This window comes from Rhinichthys klamathensis, unplaced genomic scaffold (genome assembly GCF_029890125.1).
Source record: "Rhinichthys klamathensis goyatoka isolate OS25496 unplaced genomic scaffold, OSU_Roscu_1.1 h1tg000196l_1, whole genome shotgun sequence".
NCBI classification, from domain to species: domain Eukaryota; kingdom Metazoa; phylum Chordata; class Actinopteri; order Cypriniformes; family Leuciscidae; genus Rhinichthys; species Rhinichthys klamathensis.
This window is the reverse complement of record NW_026606722.1, coordinates 2706616-2728564: the sequence shown is the minus strand read 5'-3', so window position 1 is coordinate 2728564 and position 21949 is coordinate 2706616. Positions and strand designations below refer to the sequence as shown.

General features: G+C 41.6%; 2 protein-coding genes across 2 annotated transcripts in view; one reads left to right on the top strand and one right to left on the bottom strand.

Annotated features, from left to right (window-relative positions):
• Positions 1 to 777, bottom strand: part of lpgat1 (lysophosphatidylglycerol acyltransferase 1) — a 36543-nt gene extending 35766 nt beyond the window's left edge. The window contains exon 1 of the mRNA XM_056262678.1: positions 390 to 777. The gene's annotated coding sequence lies outside the window, so the exon portion shown is untranslated. The remainder of the gene's footprint in view (positions 1 to 389) is intronic.
• Positions 778 to 19033: 18256 nt separating this feature from the next.
• Positions 19034 to 21949, top strand: part of opn8c (opsin 8, group member c) — a 123379-nt gene continuing 120463 nt past the window's right edge. The window contains exon 1 of the mRNA XM_056262677.1: positions 19034 to 19197. Coding sequence (XP_056118652.1) covers positions 19080 to 19197 — 118 coding nt within the window. The 5' untranslated portion in view covers positions 19034 to 19079. The remainder of the gene's footprint in view (positions 19198 to 21949) is intronic.

Here is a 21949-nt window from a genome sequence, read left to right as displayed (position 1 = left end):
TGCGTGCGCTGCTGTGTTAGCATGCTAGGCTAATGCGAACTCGGGTCATTAATTCAGTTTAACGGTCACATCTGATCATAATATGAATTGAGTATTTCTTTTTTAAATTTTCTCTTCATTTGAGTGGTTGATTTCATTATTCGAGCAATATAATCTTCTATTGTCTGTCATTCATATAAAGTGGCCGGTGTCTGTCTGACTGAATCGGGTATTTTAATGAGATTTGAACTAAAGTCCTTGGCGGATCCCGAGACGAACCGGATCGGAACAGGTAACGTTAACTGTTATCCCCATCTAGTAAAACGCCTCAACGGTTCAAAATACATGAATGATCTGAAACAATCTCCTATTTTTAACCATCTAATCTTCACGTGAAAGTGTTTTCTCACCGTGCTAACGCGCAGCTCGCTGGTGAAGCTGCCGATGGGTTCGGACGGTTCGGTCACATGTAGCGGATGATGATGATCGGTGAACCCGTGAGCTGTAAGTCGTCTGCTCCACGGCTTGACTCGGTTCCTAGAGTCCGTGTCCTGGTCGGATGCATGCGCCTCAGTCACACACGCGCATGTTGCTGTAGTCTCGCATCGAACCGACGGGCGGCCGAACCTCCGGATCTGCTCTCAAATCCCCGAATCGAACACAGCACACGCTTGAGATCAGACGCGTAAACTCATCTTTGCGTTCCGGGTGAGGCGTGTCGGGCATGTATTCACTGGGCCTCTCCTCCGGGATGATGAGGAGGATGATGAGGAGGATGATGATGATGATGATCTTTGGCTCCGTTTCTGGATCTCCTACAGGCTGCGGGCACGCGCAGACTCAGTGAAAGCACGCGCACTGATACCGGCCCAGCTCTGCTGCTGAAGAACCAAACTAGATGTGTAGGCTAATATTAATTATATTGCTAAAGAGCCCAAGATGTGTTCAAACTTCCATCTTTGGAAGGCCAGAACACTCTATATGAATTGTCCACACGGTAGAATTAGCCTACTGTAGTAGGCTATAAAAGAAGATTAAAAAGTCCTAACCAGATTCTACAAACAAAATGAAACCAAAATATTCAGGTGTGTTTTCCGCTGTATTTTGGAAAAGTTGGTAAACTATGACCTCCAGTGGGCAATTCAAAAACAATAAATCTGTCTGTCTGTCTGTCTGTCTGTCTGTCTGTCTGTCTGTCTGTCTGTCTGTCTGTCTGTCTATCTATCTATTCTTTATCTATCTATCTATTGTCTGTCTGTCTGTCCACATTGACTACAAACTAAACGAGATATCCATCAAGTGGACTTTACCCAGTTACTTCACCTCGGCTAGCCTACTATTTAGTTTATTACTCACATTATGAAATCACCTGGTTAATAGATAATCTTTAATCTTTAAAAACTTGACTTGATAGTCTTTATAACTGGTTAAAATGGGTGGGTCCACAAAAACGTTCATTAATGACTTGATTAAAAATGTGATAACTAAAAATAAGTTTTTAAAAAAGAGTTTAAAAGGTAGCCCACGAGAAGGCAAATTAATTTAAAAAAAAAAGATAATTCTAAGGTGGTTCTTTTGTGGGATTGCTAATCTTTTGAATAGCGAAAATAAATTAATAGCAAAAAAAAAAAAAATATTAACAGGAACATTTTTTAACAGGATCAGATTTTAATGATACAAGTATCAAAAATGTATATAATAGAACATCCATAAGGAGGGATTGGAAATAGACCAGGAAACTGTAGACAGACTGATTCAAATGCATGGTTCTCCTCTTTTTAATAAGTTAAAAGGGTATCTAAAAATACATTTGAGCTGAAACGTGACTGACTTTCTAAAAGAAACACACATTTTCTACCAAAAGTATTTCTAACTGTCACCGTCCCACAGGTGGGACGTTTGCCATTCTATTTTTAAAACAATAATATCTTAGTAAAAACCTTAAGTAATATTGACAAACTATATATCATTTGAAAGCTTACAATCTCCAGTTCCCATATTTGGAGACTGATTTTCAAAATAAATTACAGAGGGGCCGTAATTTATCCATTTGCAACAAGAATATTTTCATAGGCTACTCCTAAGGCGTGTTCAGACCTATATTTTGAAATGGCAATGAACATGAAAAATCATAAAAAAAATGGTAGAAACCTCAGTTTGTTTTCATGCCAAGAGTTCAACAGATAGCATCCATTCAATTATTTTAGAAAAAAAAGGTCTGAAAATGTTTTAAATATAAAGAAAAAAATAGTAAATTCACCATTTATGATGTGGCAGCGAGCTATAACGCACATGCGTGTTCTTTGTATGTTTCTTAGAGGTTGAATTCATACCAAAATCTGCCAAACTTCCCATACTACTTCTGAATAGGATGTCTACATAAATTGTATGAAAATTGTGAAAATAATAGTTCATATCACTCAAAACACATATGGAAATGGAGGCGCCCTTATATGGGCAGTAATGGAGTCTGGTTGTCATCTAGTGAAAAGGTTTCTGAAAGCTTATTTTTTGAGATATCAACATAAAATTTTAAACACAACTTGTTCAGATTTTTGGCTTTGATTTTTCTGCAGTTTTAGAGTAGCCCAGGTTTTGAAAATCTATATTTTATATATATGAATAATTATTTTTTTTACATTGTACATTTCCATAAACTCAAACTTCTATAACTTTTTTATGTTTCACTTTCCTAATTTATTTCACTTCTACAAAAATCTGCCAAATATCTTCTTTAAAACAAGACCAATCTTACGTCTATATTCCAAAGCATTCTTGAATTACAACCATTTAAGTTCGAAATGTGTATTTGCATGTCTATTCAAAAAAGGGGGGTGACAACCTCTTAACCTGCATGGCGGGCCCATTTGCCATTGCATGTTTAAAACAATAATATCTTAGTAAAAACCTAAAGTAATATTGCCAAACTATATATCATTTGAAAGCTTAAAATCTCTAGTTTTCATATTTGGTGGCTGTTATCTAAAGTATATTACAGAGGAGCAGAAATGTATCAATTTGCAACAAGAATATTTCATATTCATTAGGAGTATTTAGGCCTTTATTTTGAAATAACAATAAACATGAAAAATCATGAAAGATTGGTTGAAACCTCAGTTTGTTTTCATGCCATGAGTTCAAAAGATAACACCAATTCCATTTTATGAGAAAAAAAGGTCTGAAAATGTTTTAAATATAAAGAAAAATGTATGGATTCTCGATTTGTAATGCGGCTGCGAGCTATAACGCTATAACGTAGTCTTTATGCATTTATTAGAGGTTTAATTCAAATCAAATACTGCCAAACCACCCATACTACTTCTGAATAGGATGTCTACTTCATAAATTGTATGAAAATTATTGAAATACATGGTTCAGATCACTCAAAACATATGAAAATGGAGGCGCCCTTCTATGGGCAGTAATGGAGTCTGGTGTTCACCTAGTGAAAAAGTTGGGTACTGCGCCCGAATAAAATCTTACTGAAAGCTCATTTTTTGAGATATCAACCTAAAATTTGGAATACAACTTGTTCAGATTTATGACTTTAATTTTCTTGCAGTTTTAGAGTAAAATATATTTTGTAATATATATATTTTATATAAAATATGAATCATCATATTTTTACATTACACAATTTCATAAACTCAAACTTATATAACTTTTTTTTCTGTTTCATTTTTTACAATTTCTAGACTTCTACAATAATCTGGAAAATGTCTTTAAAACAAGACCAGCCATAGGTCTATATTCCAAAGCATTCCTGAATTACAACCATTTAAGTTTGGATAGTGATTTTTATGTCTATGCAAAAAAAAGGGGGGTGACAGTTAATTTAAAGGGATAGTTGAGGGTGAGATAAATGATGACAGAATTTTCATTTCTGGGTAAACTATCCCTTTAAATAAAGTGTGTGTGTGTGTGTGTGTGTGTGTGTGTGTGTGTGTGTGTGTGTGTGTGTGTGTGTGTGTGTGTGTGTGTGTGTAAATTCATGGAATCACCAGGAGTCGGATATGACTGAAATGGTCATATAGATAGATAGATCCCTTATAAAAGTAATGCAAATATCATTCATAAAATTCTGAAATATTTTGGTTGCAATATAATTTTAGTTAAAGAATAATTGAATATATAATTTTACTTGAAGAGGTGTCCAGAGTTGCATTGAAAATACTGTGTTGATAAGACATCCCACGGCCCATTTAAAAAACAGCTATAGTTATTTCTTTTGGCTTTACTGTTTTATTAAGTTTTGTAAAAAAAAAAATATATATATATATATATATATATATATATATATATATATATATATAGGCTATATGACTCGTGTGCTATATTCCAGTTTTATGCAAAAAGATACATGAAGATTCTTTGTGTTCCATGTATTAAAAAAAAGAGCATAAATATAAAAAATAATGGCATCACTTTCATTTTCTTTGCTTTTTAACCCCTTCAGACCTGAATTATGTTTCAAGTTTCTGAAAAATATAAAAGTACATTTTCCCAGCTCATGAGGCTTCTATTAATGAGACCAAATGAAAAAAATATATATATATATTGTCTTTCATTGTAATTTTTTTTGTCCATTCCAATGGACGTCAGGTCAAAACAGGTGTACTTCCCAAAAATGTACCAACATGAAATAAATTAATAAACATAAAATTTGTTGGTCTATACTTTAAGCTTTTTCTCAAGGTCAAAAACTTTTCAGCAGTATACCATTTCAACTTTAATTTTGAGGTTTTTGTTTTACAGATTGCACATTGTTTGTAACAAACTAAATATCTTTGAATCAATCAATATGGTCATATTAAAGTCATTTTCTGTATGCATCTTTCTTTTTTTTTAGATCAAAAACTTGAACATTATAACATTGCAACTTTAATTGTAAGGTTTTTGCTTTATAGATCGCACATTTGTTTATTCATAACAAAATAAACCTAGGAATCAATGAATGCATTCACGTTAGAGTCATTTCCAGTGTGCATCTTTGAAACAATTTCTCTGTTAACGGTTTTCTTGTATTTTTACAGTACATTACTGGCAGCACGGTTGCCAGCAAGTTACTGTATTTCGATTTCCAGTAACTGTAGTGTAATTCACTTTACAGTGCACAAGATCAGTACTGTAGACTACAAAATAGTACTTTACTGTATTTTTACTGTATTTCGTAATTTGGTCTGCTTCTGCTGTAATTAATTATACGGTATTGTACTGTAATATCTATATTGATACATTACTGCTAAATATTATTGTAATTTTCAAAATAGTTTCTAATAATGATAATATTATATTATAATAATATAATATAGTTATTAGGAAAATATATAGTAGGAAAAAAAATACTATGGAAGTCAATGGCTACTGTCAACTGTCTTGTTACCGACATTCTTTAAAATATCTTATTTTGTGTTCAGCAGAATACAGAAACTCATACAGGTTTGAAACAACATGAGGGTAACAAATGACAAATATAATTTTTGGCCAAAAATTCAAATTAGCCCATGATTTACTCACCCTCTAGCCATCCTAGGTGTAAATGACATTCTTCTTTCAGACGAACACAATCAGAGTTATATAAAAAAAATGTCCTGGCTCTTCCAAGCTTTCTAATGGCAGTGAATGGTTGTTTCTGTTTTGAAAGTCCATAAAAGTGCATCTATCCATCATAAAAGTGCATCTATCCATCATAAAAGTGCATATCCATAAAAAAATATTAATATAAAATAAAATATGAAAAATATTCATATTCAAGTTGCGCTTTAGATTGAAGTCAAATCCGTATGTTCATTTGGCCGGAAGCTAGTTATTTTACTTTATAAAGTTTTAAATACGGATATTTTTCTTACATCTCCATCTTCCTCATCACTCCACATAAAGTCAACATCTGAGATATTTCCATCAGCTATATGTTCAAGCACTTCAAGAACTGTATATTCTGCATATGAAAAAGTTTCAAAAATGTATCGGTACTGTGATATAGATTTTTTTTATATAAGAAATTTCAATCAGCATTACTGGACATGTGATTTCAGTAACAGGCTTTCGAACCCACTGTCCATTCTAATGGACAGACACATTTGAAAAAATCCTGATTTAAAACGTGCAATTCTACAATCGATTTTTAACTTTAATTAATAAGTTCAATCTTTCTATTTTACATACAAACAGTGGCGCAAAAAGTGGGTATGCGCTATATGCGGCGCATAGGGGCGCAGCACCATGGGGGGCGCCAAAGCGATGGTAAAAAAAAAAAAAAAAAAAAAAAATTAAAAGATATATATATTGTATTTTCTATATGTAGCTGCTGTTGTGCGTTTCTAAATCATTTCTGCATTTCTTCAATGTTATATAATGTTATATAAAACTTTAGAGGACTAACCATAGACTGTAAAAAATACTAACAGGCTAGAGTAGGCGCCCTCATGGAGAAGGGGGGCGGGGTAATATCGCGAGCGGGCGGGGGCGCCGTGAGCGCTGAGCGAGCAGAAACGAGTGGCCTAGTGAGTATCCATCGAAAAAGACGGATAAAACAAAATGCTGGGGGGCTAAAAATAGAAAAGGAAAGAGGGAAAAGGAGATGGCATGTCAATTGATGCGACAGCAGCTAAATAAGTGCATGATGAAAGCCAACAGGTAGGATTTCAAGTGTGACATCCAGGCATGCAGGCTATCTGTACCTCTGTGGCCATCGGGACTACCGGGAGTTTCCCGGTGGGCCGACGTGCTTTTTCGCCCAATACATCTCATACTTTTTTTTTTTGTCTTAACGGCCCATAAAACTCGTACATCGGCGGCCCATTTTTTTTTTTTTTTGCTTAATTGGCGGCGCTGGGTTAGTGCCGGTGTAATGCATTGGTCAAAAAAAGTCAGCGTTAGTGTTTTTCTGACACACCGGCCCATGAAACATGTCATCATGTGCTTATATCTTTCAATATAGAAATTAGTACAAAAGTTTTTCAGTGCATTTGTTTTACAATATATGGCGATTACTATCATGGGATTAATATTATAACTATTATGTAGTAGTGTAATGTAGACAGACACTAACTAAAAGAGGTTTGAATTTTTCTTTGTTTAATTTGCACCCTGAATATGGGTTGGAGCTTTTAATTTTGAACTCTCAAAGTGCACCAGACTGCTGAATTTAACATTAAAGAACACAAAATTTTCTTACGGGGGGGGGGGGGGGGGGGGGGGGGGGGGCATGCCCCCGAACCCCCCTAGAGAAACAGAGGTCCACCTACCACAGTTTTACCTAAAATCCTGTGAGAAACACTGGTATTGCTGTTCCAATGGAGCTTATAGTTTCTTTGGGGTTCATCACGGTGGAGTAGCTATAGTTTAATTGTATTAATAAATGACAATTTAGCACTTATTTTATCTGTTAGCTCTCACTCGTTCCTACTCACGTATTACATGGCACACTTATTATTTTTCTTAAGAAATACGTTGAAATGTTAAAGTAGTAGTTAAAATGTCCAGTTCATGGTTATCTGTCCCTACACATAACACCCCCTACTTTCGCAATAAAATGGACTAGTCCGAACGGCGCGCGGCGCGAAACCGCGAAAGATAAACATGACTGGGAAGTACACAACGAAGCAAGACGAGTCTAAACGCGAAAATGAAACGAAGTTACCCAAGCGGCTCAAATAAAAGAAAAAAAGACAAAAGACGCCGATATGTATTTGGCAACGCTGCCAAAAATGACAAACTTTTTTACGCCTACTGTTGGGGACACATGCCGCTACAGCAGCAGCTGTGAAGCGACGCTAGTTGAGGATAACGTGTAAGTTATAACGTTACTGTTATACTGAAAGGGCAAAAGTAAATATGACATTTATTATGGGTTTATCTGATGATTGTTTTAAGTTCACGTAAATTAAAAGTTGTTATATATTTTTTGAAGCCTAACAAAATGTAAATTTTTTGGCTTTCAATTACACTGTAATGTTGGATGGCTGCTATAATTAATGTTTAAAATTAGGGGGGGGAAACGTACTCGGTTACTAACGTAACCTCGGTTCTCTCTAGAGAGGGAACGAGTACTGCGTAATAGCTTTACGCTAGGGGAAAAACTCTTTTCCGCGAGATATTGAAGCCAAAAATTATCCTTTAATTTTTTATTAATGCAAAACGCTTTGCAGCAGCAAGCAAACATAGGCGAAACAGCTCGCGCGCCTATTGGTTGCTCTGCAGCAAATGCAGCAGCCTATCGAGAGAGACTCTGCGTGACGTAATGACCAATGGGGGCAATTCGCGCCCATATCGTCACGTCCCGCCAGAAGGGGCGTGGTCTCGCCCTATAAATATGCTCGTTAGGCTGATACAAGCTGGTTTTTATCGCTGAAGCGAACCAGAGCGTATTCCACGCACGGCAAGATACGCAGTACTCGTTCCCTCTCTAGAGAGAACCGAGGTTACGTTAGTAACCGAGTACGTTCTCTTACGAGAGTATCTCTCGTACTGCGTAATAGCTTTACGCTAGGGGAACACAATGCAACACGCCGTGCGTAAAGGGATCCAACACCAAAGTCCCAGGGGCCGAAGCCCAGGGCTCATGTAGTGCATAATCACCATAAACTCACATAGAGTAAAGGAAGAGAGGCTGGAAGCGTCATTCCCTATAAAAAAGCACCCAGCGGGGCTATTATATGACCATCAAACGCGCAGCCAGGGTGAAAGCATTCAGCCTGATCTGGGCGGCCATACGTGAGTCAACACTCATGGGGCTGCAGTAAACTCAGCATCTGGGCCGCAGAGCGGGGCAGATAGCACTGAATTTAGACCGCCAAAAGCTTAGCTTGTAAGGCGGGTACCTCCAGGTTATAGTATTTTATAAATGTAGACGGCGAGGCCCAGCCCGCGGCCGTACAGATATCTTGCAGGGAAACCCCGCTAGACCATGCCCACGAAGAGGCCACGCCTCTCGTGGAATGCGCCCTGACACCCAAGGGGCACTGTAAGCCCTTCGCAGAGTAAGCGAGCGCGATGGCATCCACTATCCATCTGGATAGGCTCTGTTTTGAGGCGGCGAGTCCCTTGGAACGCCCGCCGAACAAAACAAAAAGCTGCTCCGTCTGTCTGAAAACAGACGAGCGTGCCACATAAGCTCTCAATGCCCTGACGGGGCAGAGGAGACTTGCATCCTCCTCCTCACTGAGAACCGGAAGGGCAGACAGGGAAATGACCTGGGCCCTGAACGGCGTGTTGAGGGATTTCGGGACATACCCGTGTTTCGGTTTGAGAATGACCTTTGAGTCATTAGGCCCAAACTCCATACACGACGCGCTTACTGAAAGCGCCTGTAGGTCCCCTATGCGCTTCACTGAAGCGAGAGCCATGAGAAACACTGTCTTGAACGACAGGTGTTTCATGTCCACCAGCTGGATTGGCTCGAACGGGGCGCCTTTCATGGCCTCCAAGACCGTGGAAAGGTCCCACGTCGGGACTGAAGGGGGCCTTGGAGGGTTCAGCCTCCGAGCTCCCCTAAGGAAACGCACGACTAAGTCGTTTTTCCCAAGCGACTGGCCAGACACCGGTTTTGCAAACGTTGCTATGGCCGCCACATATACTTTGAGCGTGGATGGGGTCCTGCCCTTATCCAGTAGCTCTTGAAGGAAGGAAAGCACTTCCGCAACCCCGCACTCCACAGGTGAAAGGCTCTGGGCCTGACACCATGTAGAGAAAACAGACCATTTCGAGGAGTAGAGCCGCCTGGTAGACGGAGCTCTAGCCTGCGCGATCGTGTTTAACACTCCCTCTGGGAGGCTAGCGGGTACCCGTTGATGGCCCATGCGTGCAGGGACCATAACTCCGGGCGAGGGTGCCAGATCGAGCCCTCCACCTGAGAGAGGAGGTCTCTCCTCAATGGTACAGGCCATGGGGCAGTGCTGGTCAGCTGCATCAGGGCAGGGAACCACGTCTGGTTCGTCCAGAGCGGGGCTACAAGCAGCACTGGGCATCCGTTTTCCCTGATTCGTTCCAACACCTGAGGCAGGAGCGAGACAGGAGGAAAAGCATACAGGGGGCAGCGGGGCCAAACATGAGCCAGCGCGTCCTTGCTTTTCGAGAAAAACTCCGGGCAATGAGCGTTTTCTTGGGACGCGAATAGGTCCACCTGAGCTCTGCCGAACGTTTTCCACAGCAGCTGGACCGTCTGCGGGTGCAGCGACCATTCCCCTGCTGGAACGTTGTTCCTGGACAGTCTGTCTGGTCCCACATTCAGGTGACCAGGCACGTGCGCCGCTCTCAGTGAGAGCAGGCTGTGCTCAGCCCAGACCAGAAGGCGTTCCGTCAGCCTGAGAAGGCTTCGTGACCTGACGCCGCCCTGGCGATTTATGTATGCCACCACTGACATGTTGTCCGACCGGACTAAGACGTGGTGGCCTGTTATCTGGGGACAAAAAAGCCGTAGCGCTTTGTCGACTGCTATCATCTCCAAGCAGTTTATGTGAAGGAGCTTTTCCCGTTCTGACCACAGGCCAGCTAGCGGTCTGCCCTCGAGCAGCGCTCCCCACCCCGAGGTGGAGGCGTCCGTAGACACCACCTTCACACTCGAAGCGGTCCCCAGACTCACACCTGACTGATACCAGTCGGTCACTTTCCAAGGTTCCAGAGCTGAAACACACTGAAGGTCGACCCTGAGGCGAAACAGACCCGCTGTCCATGCCCTGAGTGGAACCCGCGCTTTCAGCCACATCTGCAGTGGGCGCATGCGGAGCAAGCCCAACTGGAGTACAGAGGCTGCTGAGGCCATCAGCCCCAGCACTTTCTGAAACCTTTTGAGCGGAACTATCGCGCCGTGGCGGAAGGATTTCACGCCGCGCTGAATACTCAGTACGCGCTCTGGTGACAGGCGTGCTGTCATGGACAGCGAGTCCAACACGGTTCCCAGAAAGGAAATTTTCCGACTGGGAGACAGTGAGCTCTTCGCCCAATTGACTGTGAGGCCCAGCTTCTCGAGGTGCTCGAGTAATGCGGCCCTGTGTTCTATGAGCTCCGATCGTGATCGAGCTAGAATCAGCCAATCGTCCAAGTAGTTCAGGACTCGCATGCCCTGAAGTCTCAGGGGTGCGAGCGCCGCGTCCATGCACTTCGTAAATGTACGAGGTGCTAGGGACAGGCCGAACGGCAGGACTGTGTATTGATATGCCTGGCCCTCGAAGGCGAATCTCAAAAATCGCCTGTGATGGGACGCTATTTGTATCTGGAAATAGGCGTCTTTCAGATCTATTGACATAAACCAGTCCCCGTGGCGCACTTGCGCGAGGATTTTCCTGGTCGTAAGCATTCTGAACTGGCGTTTGACAAGCGCTCTGTTCAGCTGTCGCAGATCTAAAATGGGTCTGAGACCCCCATCCTTTTTCGGTACCAGAAAATATCTGCTGTATAGGCCCCCTTCGCTCTGAGCCTGAGATAAAGGTTCTATAGCCCCTTTGCTCAGTAGTTTCGCTATCTCGGCACGAAGTAGATGAGACACTTCGTTTTTCACCGTAGTTTCGACGCGCGCCGTATAGCGGCGTGGGCGTCGAGCGAATTGTAGCGAATAGCCTCTCTTTATAGTGTTCAGCACCCATTCTGATACCCCGGGAAGCTTTGACCACGCATCTGCATGAATAGCTAGGGGCAGAATGAAATCCGGGCTCTGGTCGCGGCAAAACGGCAACTCGAGAGCCCGGGCATACTGGGAACACAACACCGTGTTTACAGCGTTCGAGGCGGGGGGCGCGCTGATCACAGCGGGCGGCCTGACCGCGCTCAGCTTTTTTATGGCAGATAGTGCAGAAAAAGCGAGCGGGGGAGATCCCGTAGGAATCGGCGTGTCTGTGACAAAATGTGGGCGCGGGGCTGCGGGCACATTTATTACACTGAAAACACCGTCGTTCATGGCCGACTGAATGTGTGTTGGTTTCGTTTTTACAGAAACCAAGGGACACGCAGCATGTAGTGTGAGCGGGCATGGTGACATGGGCGCGTTTACTACATTGTTTGCACAATCGACCTGAGTCGAGTTTATTTGTGCTAGCCCTGCACCGTGGCGGGCTGTGTCTGGGTGTGGGAATGGGCACTGGGTGGGCATTCTTACAACACTCATAACACCATCGGCCGTGGCCGGATTGTTTGTGCGAGCCCTGCATTTTTGCGGGCTGTGTTTGTGTGTAGAAATGAGCCCTGGGTTGTAGGCATTTTCAATACACTCATAACACCATCGGCTGTGGCCGGAATATCAGAAAATACACCATTTATGTGATTTATCTGGGTCGCCGTGGGAACAGCATTAGTGTGCAGGCAAGCGGGCATGGTACTGGCTTGCTTACTGCAAAATACACTGGAACAGTCACATTTTCTGGAACTGAACGAGCGAAAATTTCAGTGGAAGTCTGGCCACGGCGAGACTGAAACACCGTCAATTTCCTAGGAGGCTAGGAAGACTTGTGTTGGTTTCGTTTTACAGAAACCGTGGTAGTGTATGTGGGCACTGGGTTGTGGGCACATTCACTACATTTGATGCACAATTGTGCGAGCCCTGTACCGTGGCGGGCTGTGTTTGTGTGTAGAAATGAACACTGGGCTGTGAGCATTTTATTACACTTATAACACCATCGGCTGTGGCCGGAAAACCAGAAATACAATGATTTTTCTGGGTCGCCATGGAAACGGCCTTTATGTGCAGGCAAGCGGGCCGTGGTACCAGCTTGTTTACTGCAAAATACACTGGAACAGTCGCATTATCTGGAACTGAACGAGCGAAAAGTTTCGGTGGAAGTCTGGCCGCAGCGAGACTAAATTTTTATCTGCTGCGAGAGCCGGGATCGAACACGGGTCTCCCGCGTGAAAGCTTCAGGTTCCGCCACTGGGCCACAGGGAGAACTACACTAGCGCAAGCAGATAAGAGAGTGTCATCACAGTTTTGTGTGTGTCGGCGTTTGTATGCAGGTGTGCGTGTTATACAACAGGCTCATTGCTGCAATAATGACATTTTCAGCCGCTCAAACTAGGAGCTGAGAAATGTTTGAGAAATGGAGATTAATCCGGCCTCGGCGGGGACTAAAACACACTCTTTTCTCATTTGCCGGTGACGCACGCCCATTGGGGGGCGGGGTAGAATGCTGGCCCGTTTCCTTGACGACTCGCGGACAGAAGGCGGAGGTCCACAGAGCTCGCCTGTTGCGCGGTGGTTGCGCGGGCGCTTCCCAATCGAGGCCGATGCTATCCACGGCCTGAGAGAGCAGACGCATCAGCTCAGTCTCAATGCCGGCTCTCTTACCAGTGGTCTGGCGGGAAACGCTAGCGGAGGGGAGGTCCACGGAGCTCGCCCAATCCTCGCTATCGGATGCCAGAAGAGAACACGCCTCGGTGGGTTCGTCAAACTCGTGGATGGACGCGGCGGCAGACGGCGGCCGTTGTCCGTCAGTGAGCGACTCGAGCGAAACCGGCGAAGCTGGCGGGCGAACCGGCGAGCTTTGGCGGGCTGGAGAGAGCTCGGGAGCGCGCTGGGCGCGGCGCTTCTTGCGGCGCGGCACCACGGCGGGCTGCGGTGAAGGCTCGGAGAATGATGCCAGGCGAGTCCTCAGAGTCACCATGGGCAAAAACTCGCAATGAGGGCATCCGCCTTCAGCGAGCGCGAGAGCCGCGTGATCCTCACCCAGGCAGGAAACACAGATGACGTGCCGGTCTCCATCGCTGAGCGGGGCGCGGCACGAGCCACAGGAAGGCATCTTTAAAAAGACGCAGCTCTTTTGTGAGAGAAGTGTGAGTCGCGAAGTAAGCTGACAAACACTCTCAACAGAGTAAATACACACAGAGTATGAAAAGGATATATAACGACGGAAAGCGCAGCAGGTACGGCAGTTGAAGGCGGCGAGGCCAGCGACTCCAGAGCTCGTCCCGCTGAAAGGCTTGCTTCGACGGCGCGGCTTCTCACTCCGGATCCAGCGATGCGTGTGCTTCGCTGAAGAGGTAAAAATCAGCTTGTATCAGCCTAACGAGCATATTTATAGGGCGAGACCACGCCCCTTCTGGCGGGACGTGACGATATGGGCGCGAATTGCCCCCATTGGTCATTACGTCACGCAGAGTCTCTCTCGATAGGCTGCTGCATTTGCTGCAGAGCAACCAATAGGCGCGCGAGCTGTTTCGCCTATGTTTGCTTGCTGCTGCAAAGCGTTTTGCATTAATAAAAAATTAAAGGATAATTTTTGGCTTCAATATCTCGCGGAAAAGAGTTTTTCCCCTAGCGTAAAGCTATTACGCAGTACGAGAGATACTCTCGTAAGAGAATCATTTTTACCCAGACATCAATAGCTGTATTAGTATCAGTGATAATGACCTTCATTCATAAAAAGATGCCATTAAACAAGTATTTAAAATATACTGTCTTTATGTTGTCTCTACATTCATTTGTAGATTAACTGTGAAATTATTACATTATAAAATATATAAACTAATATAAACCTATAAAAATGTTTGTTTGTAGAATGTTTTAAATGTCAATCTCATGTGCAATGCCAATTGCAACCTCATACAAAGTCAATTATTCATCTTGGCAATATTTGCTAATATGGCTGTTTGTGGGGGTTTACCCTAACTATGTGTCTTGCTGGTTATATTGATATTGATTTGATCTTAAAAAAAGAATAAACAGTGCTGGGTTTCCTGGCATTTTGGCAAAGACAGGTATTATCTGAAACCTTATTCTCTTTTGGGGAAGTTTTTTTTTTTCTCCTCTCCAACCTTTACTTCCCCGTAGATTAGCTTTTCCTACCATTCAGTCAGTAATTTTTTTTTTCCGTTCTCATAAAGATGGGATGGGGGGCCCCCATACGTACCTTCGCTTTGGGCCCCCAATTTGCTAAATCCGCCACTGGTTAAAATGTCCCTTAGATTCCCGAATGCAGTGTGTCCTTGCACCACCAGAGGTCTCCGTTTTGTCAGGTAGAAAAAGTCTAATCTCAAATCTATCTGTAAAAGGCTTGAGCAATGAATGAGGGCAATCAATGTTTCATTCACTAAACACAATTGCACCTTTTCTCTATTATTTGTACAAAAACGAATGAATCACAGTGTGCTGCTTTGTTTTGTATTGTATTGTACTGTATTGTATTTGTTGTGCTGTTCATGTGAGGCGGAAATAAAGCAGCAGCGCATCTTTATCTCTCCGTGACCTTCTCTCGAGGGGGAGGAAATATCCATTTCCAAGTGGAGATACAGACAGACAGACAACATCTATCCATGGCCTATTGCTGATTTATTCGTAGATTTATCTTTTGTAATTAATTTATTGCACTAGTGGCTGATTTTTTAGTACATGTGTTTTTTTATAATTTATCCTAAGTAGCCTATCTTAATAATAGTGATTCACCAGTTCACATTTTTAATATAATAATCATGCGAGATAATGGTAAACATATATATCTAGCTGTCCATGATTATAAAAAAAAAAATGAAAATGTATTTTGAATCTATTGTTAAAATTATAGTCTGAGATCACATAATTATTTTATTCAAACATTTCATTTAAAGTGATTTTAATATTGAATTAAAATAATTGTAATTAAGATTCTGTTAGAATAACAGCCAAGGATCTAAGTCCTAAGTTTCTATTTAAGTGACATCTCAATTGGTTTCAACTTGGTATTATATATGACTATTGTTTTTTTTAATGTAACCTGTTGAAGACACCTTTATTTATTGCTAAAGGGCAAATGGTGTATGTTTGCTTTGCATATACATTCACTTGTTTTTTCTTCATAGCCTTTCACCGTCTGCCTCAAGTAGAGAAGGATCCATTTATCAAGTCATGGCAATGTGATTGACTGGGATTAAAAACAGCACACCGACAGCAGTTAATCTTAAAGCATGCAAAGTTCCTAATGCTTTATCTAGTTTATGATATTATTTGTCTGTATTTTATACATCTGAAATAGACCCTCCTTCATTCAGGCTGCTGATTCCTCCCTGAGTCTCTGGTTCCTCACACTGCTCAACTGTGGATCAGTTGTGCACTATTGCTATCAGGAACTTTATGTTTGAATACAATTACTGCTTTCCATTCATGCATACATACAGTACTGTGCAAAAGTCTTAGACACAATAGTGTTTTCACACACAAAAAAATGGTTTAAGGCTAGTTATTTGTATCTTTTGCTTTAGTGTCAGTAGGAAATATCAGTTTGCATTTCCAAACTCTTGCCATTAATTGTAATAATCCAGTGAGATTTTTGTATGCACAAGGAGCCTGACAAACAGCTGGTGCTCCACACGGAGATATGATCTCACTCTCATTGAGTCTGTCTGGGATTACATGAAGAAACAGAAAAAACTGAGACAGACTAAATCAAGAAGAATTATGGCAATGTCTCTTAGAAACCTTTTTAAAGTTAAAGCTGCAGTCGGCAAGTCTGGCAGATTGAGTGGATTTAGGCAAAATTTTGAATGTTTACAACTCTCATGCCCCTCCCCCACTATCAACGAATACCCTCCCACCGAGTTCGTGCTCGTCAGTGCGTGTGCACATGATTTTCTGTGAACGCGCCCGTCTCATCAGCATCCATCAACACCATGGATTATTTGGAGGTATGCTGTCCTGGCTAATCTACTGATAGATTGCAATTGCTGACGTCATTTATACTCTAAATGAGCTTACTTGATTTTCCGCCATCACTCTTCGTTACTGCGCGAACTTCCGCGAACTTCAGGCGTGTGCATGTGATTGTAACGTGCGCGAGGGGTGGCGTGTGCCCGATCTGTGATTGACAGTCAGATCTCACACCCCCCTGCGCTGATTGGACCCGATGATCCGGGAGCTGTGGATTTTTGCAAAACAAATAACACGCTCCAGGTGGAGTTAGAAGCTCGGGTTTTTTTCTAAAACCACTTTATTTATGTTGTTCTGTCGGATTATAGTGTCGATTTCACTGAATATGATCAAAAAAATGTTGCCGACGGCAGCTTTAAAGAAACCTTCCTGTAAGCTACCTGAAAAACTGTGTGCAAGTGTAGGCCTACCTATAAATCAAAAGCTGTTTTAAACACAAAGGGCCCTATTTTAAGGATCTAAGCACATGGTCTAAAAGGGAACGGCGCAAGTGCACTTAGGGCACTTTTAATCCACTTTTGCTAGTTTAACAATGGGGGAAATGGTCTGCGCACCCAGGGCATGGTCTAAACGGTTGTCCCTATTCTCTTAATGAGTAATGAGTGTGTTTGGGCTTTACGTGCAATAAACCAATCAGAGTCTCATCTCCCATTCCCTTTAAAAGCCAGTTGCGCTCGCCATGGCGGATTCCCTATTTACACGGCGGAATTTACAAGCAGAAAAACTGAACGCATCTCCAGAGAGCAAACGGATCTGTTTAAAGTCCCCGTGAACCGGAAGTTGCAAACGACTTTTCTCCAGTGCTGTGACGTATTTCCGAGAGAAACGGAATACTAAATGAGGCAAAATAGTGGGCGTGGCTTTTTTTCCAACTAGCACCTGATTGGATCTAGAAAAGGAGGTGTTTTCATTCAGCCTGTCTACAGTCAGTTGGAGGGGCGTGGTTACGGATGTTAAGCAGACGCCCAAACCGTCAAACCTACGTCATCAGAGGAAGGTCCTTCAATGCAGAGGGGAGGGGAAATTTCAACAAAAAATTTTTTTTTTGTGGATTGACTTGCATGGATGAACTGTTCACCACAAAACGATCAATTTAGGAAAATAAAGTAAGTATGGTCAATTTTGAATTCATGGGGACTTTAAGCGCACGAGCAGACCATCTACAGGACAAGCTGAATTCATTCCACCATATATCTTTTACACAATATTAAACATTTACATCATAATCCTCTTATTTGTAATATTTGGCATGTTTGTGTGCTGTTGTACATCACTGTGTGTGTAATAAGCAGAGTGTACGCGTGTTGTGGTCCAGCCTCCAGGTGCACATTACTAACGCGCTCTTTAAATAACAAAAAAAAAATAGCACGCCATTGACTTTAGACCAGGTTTCAGTAAGTCAATAGCGCAGTCTATATCAGCTGCCTCAAAATAGCAACGCGCCAACAATGCGCCTGAACACACCTCGCTTTCAGACCAGCAGCCCATGGGCGCACAAATGGGCGCAAATGCATTTGCTATTTAAACAACTTGGCGCAGGACGTGAAAATGATAACTGCGTCAGGCTGAAACTAGCAAAAAACACTTGCGTTGCGCCTGACGCTGCACTGCGCTGGGTGTATGATAGGGCCCAAAGGGTGGTCTTGGAGATGTTGTCTCAGATCTTCTGAATTTAGTCTGTCTCAGTTTTTTTCTGTTTCGTCGTGTAATCACAGGCTCGATGATGGTGAGATCTGATCTCTGTGATCAGATAACTGGCTTAATTTTTTTTTTAAACAATTGTGAAAATACTAACGTGTCTGAGACTTTTTCAAAGTACTATACAGTCAATGGTCTTGTGATAGTCAATGGATTTCTACTTTTATTTGCACAATTGCACTAATACATTGGTTTTCAAGTTGAGTCCAGCTGAGTATGTCTTAAAATTCATTATATTAAAGTCTTTTAACAGTTAAAATGCTAAAATAATTAAAACCAAGACATAATGCAGCGTGGAAACGGACACTTTCATATATATATTGTAGAAATTCGGCCCCTTTGATTGCAGCAAACAACCTTGGCAAACAAAATAATTGAATTGTTTAACCTTTATGCACATAAGCTAGCTTGAGAACTATTGCACTAATTATAGACCCACAACGGAAAACATATCAACAATCTATTGAATATTTTACAGTATTTTAAGCTTTGTGGAACTCCAAGAATTGTAATACGAATTATTGTTCTGCATTTTATTTTTTAAGAGAGAAAGAAAGAAAGAAAGAAAGAAAGAAAGAAAGAAAGAAAGAAAGAAAGAAAGAAAGAAAGAAAGAAAGAAAGAAAGAAAGAAAGAAAGAAAGCCTCATAGGGTGATGCTCACTGGTGAGGGAGCGCGAGACCAGAGACGTGTCATATCATATCCTCGTACAACCGCATCTCTTCTGTTTCCATGCAGGATCAGCTATAACCTTATTCATTTGGAAAATAATACGAAACGTGACTGCTACACGTACACAATATGTTTTCGAACTCAACGAGAAATGAAGAGCTTCGTGGAAACTCCAACTCAGAGAGTTTTACTTCTAAACTTTCACCAGCTGCTGATATTGTGGTTGGATTGGTTATAATGTCAATTGGTGAGTGTGATATGTTTTGTTATAGGCTACTTATTTATTCTGTCCGTTTCATAGGGGTGTCCTGTTCGCGAACTAAGCGAATATGTTTATTCAATGATTTTGGCTTCGATTCACAATTAGCCTATATTCAATCATATTCGGCTGATCATCGGTTACATTAAACTAACTGCATAGAACACGAGGTCGAAAGCAGTCAGATTGATTTAGTTGAACGTGATACTGATTGAGGATCTGTGGAATTATTTAATTTCTTTAAATCCTCCATGCGCTGTCGTAGACATGCAATATCGTCATTCTTCGTGATTTATGAATTCAGGTAACGCGGTCCTCCTGTCCGCTGTCCGAAATCAGTGTTGTTTTTTTTTTAGTTTTTTTTTTTTTATCTGTCATAGTGACTCTTTAGCTTGTCACACCTTAAAAATAAATCTGCTTTTCACTACTCCGTACTCCCATAGTGCATTGCAGAAAAATATGTATGTATTAAACATTGATGGAGCAACATATTTTGTGTGAAAATAAATCATAAAAGTGGTTTATTTTGTTTAAAAATCTTATAAATGAGGTGGCTCACCAGCATGGGGCAAAAGGCAACTTCAACTTTTATTTATTTATATAGCATATTTTATAGCAACGTTGCCGAAAGTGCTTCACAGTTAACTAAAAACAATAAAACATACACATATAAAAACATTTATCAAGCCTTTCAGATGAAGGCATGACTACACACTCTTAGACATAGCCTACCCCTCACACAACTGTATAATGAGATCAGTGTATAGAGATAAATAAAACTATAGATAAAAAATAAGTTTAAAGTACAATGTACAATACCCTTAACTAAAAGCTAAGTTAAAAAAGATACGTTTTTAACTGAGACTTAAACATTTCTATTGTTTGAGCTATAGCCGGATATGAAAGGGAAGACTGTTCCACAACTTGGGAGCCACAACTGAAAAAGCTTGGTCAACCTTTGACTTCTTTTTAGAATAAGGGACAGCCAGCAAAAATTGGTTAGTTTATCTTAATGTCCTACCTGATATGTAAGGTCAGCAATGTAGTTTGGGGACATGTTATGCAATGCTTTAAAAACCATGAATAAAATCTTATAATCGATCATGTACTGAACCGGCAGCCAATGAAGAGAGGATAATACTGGAGTAATGTAGTCCCTTTTTTTAGTGCCAGTCAGAAGCGTGGCTGCGGCATTCTGCACCAGCTGTAGACGGCATAGTTGACGTTGACAGATCCCTGAGACATTTGCAGTAGTCCAGTCTTGACGTAATAAAAGCATGGACGACCAAATATTATAATTTCAGACTTTTTTCATTAAGTTGAAGAAACTTTTTAGACAGCCAAACAAGCTCATTCAAACAGTCCAACAAGGACTTGAGTGCACAATGCACATGTTATTTATACAAATACTTTAAGTAAAATAGTTCTGAATGATATCGAAGTTAATACCTGTTCAAAACAACCACTTTAGCAAAGTTTGTACTATCTTCTGTTTACTTTGATAAATAAAAGAAATTGTTTTTGTTCAATAAATATCTTGACAAACAAAATATGTATATACATTATTATAAAAAGTAAAGATTCTGAAAGCATTGAAAGATATCCCATTATAATTTAATATAGATTTACAGTAGTAACAATAAATTATATTTTATTAAATTATGATTAATATCAAATTTTAAATATGATGGTTGCATAATAAATATGGTGATTATCTCTAAGGTGTACACCCAACTTAATATATGATATTTAGCATCTGAATCTAACCATGTCATGTCAACAAATGGAAATGCCAGCTATTTATGTTGTCAGGGGTTATTGATTTTTTTAAATACTGTTCTAATCCCTTGGTTAGAAGGGTTAGTTCCAACCAAAAATAAAATGTATGTCATTAATTACTCACCCTCATGTCGTTATAAACCTGTAAGACCTTCGTTCATCTTCGGAACACAAATGAAGATATTTTACATTTAAATTCGAGAGCTTTCCCCCCCCAAAAAAAGGAAAATAGCGACTTTTTTCAACAATTTCTTCTCTTCCCAGTCTCTGATGCTGGTCACTTTGTAAACACACAGTGCAGCGCTTCCGGTTTCTACATCAGAACGCCGGCTCAGTATTGGCCGACTCCTGCGTCAACAGCGCACGCATGCGTCGTGATGCTCACGTGAGCAGCGTCAGAGACTGACACAGAAGAGAAGAAATTGTTGAATGAAGTCGTTATTTTTGTTTGTTTTTTTTTGCACAAAAAGGAGTCTTGTCGCTATATAACGTTAAGGTTGAACCACTGTAGTCACATGGACTATTTTAATGATGTCTTCACTATGTTTCTGGGCCTTGAACATGGTTATGGCGTCACTTATGGTTATGGTTATGGTTATGCCCCCGAGAAAACGCAGCCTCGTGCTGTGGTGAGGAATAGGAGGCGTTTTTGGAGGCGGATGAGGAACAGGCGAAGGGCTGGAAGAAGGAGGGTGTACAGCCATGAGAGACCAGGGAGGAACAGGAGGTGGAAGTAACCCAGGGTGAATAGATGGTTTGTGTGGATGGAGACCGGATGATGCCCAACCAGGTAGTGCCCCACGGCAGCGTTGCTGGAGGGTGGAGAGAGTCCCGGTGGCGCCATGGAGACGAACCAAGGTGACGGCGACGTTGGAGGTGGATCCCAGAGTGCAGATGGAGAGCCAATGGAGAGAAGTGACGCAGAAGTCCCAAGAAGCAGCGCCGACCCGCCGACATGGAA